The 4,959-nt window shown below is 30.8% G+C and overlaps 1 protein-coding gene across 1 annotated transcript; it reads left to right on the top strand.

Annotated features, from left to right (window-relative positions):
- The first annotated feature begins 320 nt into the window (after positions 1-320).
- On the top strand, positions 321-2,191 carry LOC106759945 (sugar transport protein 10-like). The gene is made up of 4 exons (XM_014643349.1): positions 321-537; positions 611-870; positions 990-1,613; positions 1,736-2,191. The coding sequence occupies exons 1-4, from the start codon at positions 321-323 to the stop codon at positions 2,189-2,191; spliced, it is 1,557 nt and encodes a 518-aa protein (XP_014498835.1).
- The last annotated feature ends 2,768 nt before the right edge of the window (positions 2,192-4,959 follow it).

The following is a 4,959-nucleotide window of genomic DNA, read 5'->3' as shown; positions in this document are numbered from 1 at the left end:
ACCAAGTTAAACTTAGCGACTTTTAAAATTTTCACTAACTAGTTCTTATCTTAAATCCTTAAAATAACTTATGAGTTTTAACGAAAAAAAGAACAACACACACCAGTTTGGCTATTAACAACTTNATAGATAATTAGAAGCATAAAAAGATATTATATTGTTAGCGAAGTTACTTCAATTTTATAACTCGTCCTTTTCCGTTAGATGTTATTATTAGCATATTTTAGATTATAAAACAAGTTCCTAAAATCTGCTATGTAGAAAAGGAAAGAAAGTGTAAGAGAAAGAAANAGATCCACTTAAAATATAACATTTTAAAGATGGTAGGTGGAGCTTCTNCTACTCTAGAAAATGGAAGACAATATGAAAGTAAGATCACATTATTCGTGTTGGTCACATGTTTTGTAGCAGCCATGGGCGGTCTACTCTTTGGTTATGATCTTGGAATCACGGGAGGAGTGACTTCCATGGAACCATTCTTATTAAAATTCTTTCCGAGTGTTTATAAAAAAATGAAAGATGAGTCTCTCCATGAAAGTCAATACTGCAAATTTGACAACGAACTCCTTACTTTGTTCACCTCTTCTTTATATCTNTAAAAAAATGAAAGATGAGTCTCTCCATGAAAGTCAATACTGCAAATTTGACAACGAACTCCTTACTTTGTTCACCTCTTCTTTATATCTTGCTGCCCTGGTAGCTTCTTTCTTTGCTTCCACCACCACAAGAATGATGGGACGCAAGACCTCAATGTTTGCAGGTGGTTTATTCTTCCTTGTTGGTGCGTTGTTGAACGGTTTTGCAGTCAATATTGAAATGCTCATCATAGGTCGATTATTACTTGGTTTTGGTGTTGGATATTGTAATCAGGTAAAGCTTTGCATCATTGTCAATGCTTTCCAATTTGGTTATATGACTATGGGGAANCCTCATTATTAAATTGTTTATAACATTTCCTTTTTCTTTTTTGTTATTATTGTTCCCAATAGTCTGTACCGGTCTACTTGTCTGAAATNGCTCCAACATCGATAAGAGGTGCACTTAACATTGGATTTCAAATGATGATCACAATTGGCATATTGGTTGCAAACCTTATTAATTACGGCACTGGAAAACTAGAATATGGTTGGAGAATTTCTTTAGGTGCTGGTGCAGTTCCTGCAATCATGCTATGTGTAGGATCTCTTTTCTTAGGTGACACCCCTAACTCCTTAATCGAAAGAGGTAAAAAAGAAGAAGCTATGAAAATGTTGCAAAAGATTCGTGGCATGGATAATGTTGACGAGGAGTTCCAAGACCTCGTTAATGCGACTAGAGCAGCCAAAGATGTAGAACATCCATGGAAGAACATTACAAAACCAAAATACAGACCTCAACTCACTTTTTGCTCTCTAATTCCCTTTTTCCAACAATTCACTGGCATCAACGTCATCATGTTTTATGCACCTGTCCTCTTTAAAACTTTAGGCTTTGGAAATGATACTTCCCTTATGTCTTCAGTTATCACTGGAGGCGTTAATGTGGTTGCAACTTTTGTTTCCATTTTCTCTGTGGACAAGTTTGGAAGAAGGATATTGTTCCTCGAAGGTGGGATTCAAATGCTTATTTGTCAGGTAAAAACCTTAACCTAATTGATAAATAATCTTTGCTATTATAATATTTAAAGATAAAAGTTTTATCACTAAAGTCATTCGTTACCGTGGACAACTAATTTTGAAATTCATAATATGTGTAGCTTGCTGTGGGAATCATGATTGCTCTAAAGTTTGGAGTGAGTGGTGAAGGCTATTTTACCAATGGAGAAGCGAGTCTTCTCTTGTTCTTTATATGTGCGTACGTTGCAGCATATGCATGGTCTTGGGGTCCACTAGGTTGGTTGGTTCCTAGTGAAATATGCTCTCTTGAGGTTCGTTCTGCAGGCCAAGGCACCAACGTTGCTGTAAACATGTTATTTACCTTTGTCATTGCCCAAGTTTTCCTAACCATGCTTTGTCACTTGAAGTTTGGTCTTTTCTTCTTCTTTGCTGGATTTGTGCTTATCATGACAATTTTTGTTGCCCTTCTCCTTCCTGAGACAAGGAATATTCAAATTGAAGAAATGAATCAAGTTTGGAAATCACATTGGTTTTGGGGGAAATTTATTCCGGATGATGTAGCCACTGATGGCCATCCTCGTATGACCACAGTTTGAAATGAGACTGATCAAGTACTTCATTTACTCGTACCAACAAAATTTCAATCATTTTTTTCAAATAGCTCATTGTAATTATGTAATTCCTACGATTTGTAATAGATATACTCATCCAACATCAAACTCTTTTATATTATATATTTGTAATAATAGCTTAGAATATTACTTGGATTTTGCTAGATTTTGTCATAAGCGTAATTTTAATGATAAAATATTTACATTATTAATAAGTCAAAGAATTCAATGCATGTCCATGACAAGTTGTTATTGGACAAGGAAATACGATGTGAGTGTTCTAAGATAGTTTTTAGCTAGAAGAAAATCGCATTCCCAGTTTCTATGACAAAGGTAAAAGAACGAGGGAATAAAAGAAGTGAGTTTAGCAATGGACGAGTTAATGGATGGATAATGACTTTAAACCTCACAAAAAAATTAAATATTATTTTACGATCACTTATGATGTCTAAATATAAATTACCGCTTAGTGTTTAGATTTAGTGAGAACTGAAATTGGTGTCAAACTATAATTTCGATATTTGAGTTGAGCAACAACTAAGTTAGAAATTAAAATTTTATCATGAAATCCAATTCAATTTTGATAATTCAAAACGAGGTAGTTATGTGTTAAAACTATGTTAGGTTTGAGAATAAAAGAAGAAACAGTGCATTGTTGTTGTGGGTGGAAGCAACCATCCATCAAATTAAGAGATGAAACAACTGAAAATATTGGATCTTTTTTTCTTTGATGGGCATTTCAATCTTCTAGAGGGACATTTTCTATTTTGATGTGAGTGTTCTATGATACTTTTAACCAAGAAAATAATCACATTCACATTTTGCTATGATAAGGGTTAAAAAGTGAAGAAATAAAAGAACTAAGTTTAATCAATGAACGAGCTAATGGATGAACAACGACTTTAAACTTGACAAGAAGTATATATTATTTTAATGTTCACTTAGTGTTTAAATATCAATTACCGCTAATGTAAATTATGTTTAAATATAGTGTGAATTGAAACCGGTTTGAAATTACAATTTTGATATTTGAACAAATAACTAGGTTACAAATTAACATGTTATCTTGAAATCGAATTTCGTTTTGATATCTCAAAATTAGGGTATTTATTTCGTAAAGTTGTGTTAGGTTTGACAAATAAAAAAAAGAAACAATACATTGTGGTGCTTGGTGACAACCACCATCAAATTAAGAGATGAAATACATGAAAATATTGAAGTTTTTATTTTTGTTTTTCTTGAAAAATCGTTTTGTTTTCTAAGTTAAGTAAAAGAAAAAAGAATTTCTGAATTTAATTTTCAAAATTAGATATTCTAAGAATGAGAACGTCCTTCTTGATCATATTTAAAGTTGAACTTATTGGAGGACAATGAAAGGAAAAGATCTTTTAAATACTTAAAATATCAATGAAAATATTGGCATGCTCATATAAATGAATAGTTGTTTTATTGAATTTGAACATAGAAAATATGTTTCTTTGTTTGAAGTCGTACTTGACAAAAGATGAAAATTATAGATTAAAATAATCATAAGAATAATGATAGTATTCACTTCAAGACAACTTTAAATGAGTATCCAATTCTAATGGCCAAAAATATGGTTAGAAACCAATTTCTTAATTTAAGACTGATTTAGGGACCAATTATAATTTTTTGAAACTATTTTAGCTACCAATAATATTTAGTTTATAAATTGGTATTTATATTGGTCACTATACTAACTAATTATTTTTTGTCAATAAAATTTGGAATTATTCAAAGATTTTCTTGTAGTGATTGTATGTTGAGTTTGTCGGACTAAACAAATAAAAATAAAGTTTGATTAAAAATCGTACATAGTTTGTGACGAATTAAGTTTAGTTAAATTGAGATCATATATAACATTGATTATACATGTTTGGGATGATATCATAATGAAGATTACTTATTGTTAACAAGTTTAGGATGGAGGTGGAATAGTTAACCGAATATAATTTAATAGAAGTTGAAAAATTATATCTAAACATAGAAAAACAAAAGAGTATGACTTGTTCAAATGGAATTGAAAGCAAAATTAGGTTTGATGTGTTGAACGCTTCAGAGTTTGTATGTACTAATTTAGGGTATCATCTTATCTATACGGCATGGAGTTTCACAATAAATCCTTCAAGAGCTTTTTTTTTTGTTTTTATTTAAGTTTCTCTCCTGTGTTTACATTATATAATGGAAAATGATATTTTAACACCATTTTTTGACACCATTTTGACACTGCACACGTGTCAAAATGTGATTGGACGATTTCAAATTAAAAAAGTTGAGGCAGGGGTATATTTGGAAGAGAAAAACCAAAGTTTGTTTTTTTAATTTGAAATCGTCCAACCACATTTTGACACGTGTACAATGTCAAAATAGTGTCAAAAAATGGTGTTAAAATATCATTTTCTTATATAATCAAATAAGTTAAATTGATGATCATATTAAGGTCAACNAAATCTTTGGATTCATTCATGATTTAGGTCATCCAAGTGATAACCTTTTACTATAAGATCATTAAAGTTGAACTTATTGGAGGTCAATGAAAGGAAAAGATCTTTTAAATACTTAAAATATCAATGAAAATATTGGCATGCTCATCTAAATGAATAGTTTTTTTCTTGAATTTGAACACAGAAAATATGTTTCTTTGTTTGAAGTCGTACTTGACTAAACATGAAAATTATAGATTAAAATAATCATAAGAATAATGATAGTATTCACTTCAAGACAACTGTAAA

Source organism: Vigna radiata, chromosome 1 (assembly GCF_000741045.1).
Source record: "Vigna radiata var. radiata cultivar VC1973A chromosome 1, Vradiata_ver6, whole genome shotgun sequence".
NCBI lineage: Eukaryota > Viridiplantae > Streptophyta > Magnoliopsida > Fabales > Fabaceae > Vigna > Vigna radiata.
Note: the sequence above shows the minus strand (reverse complement) of the source record. Positions and strands in the feature narration are given on the sequence as shown.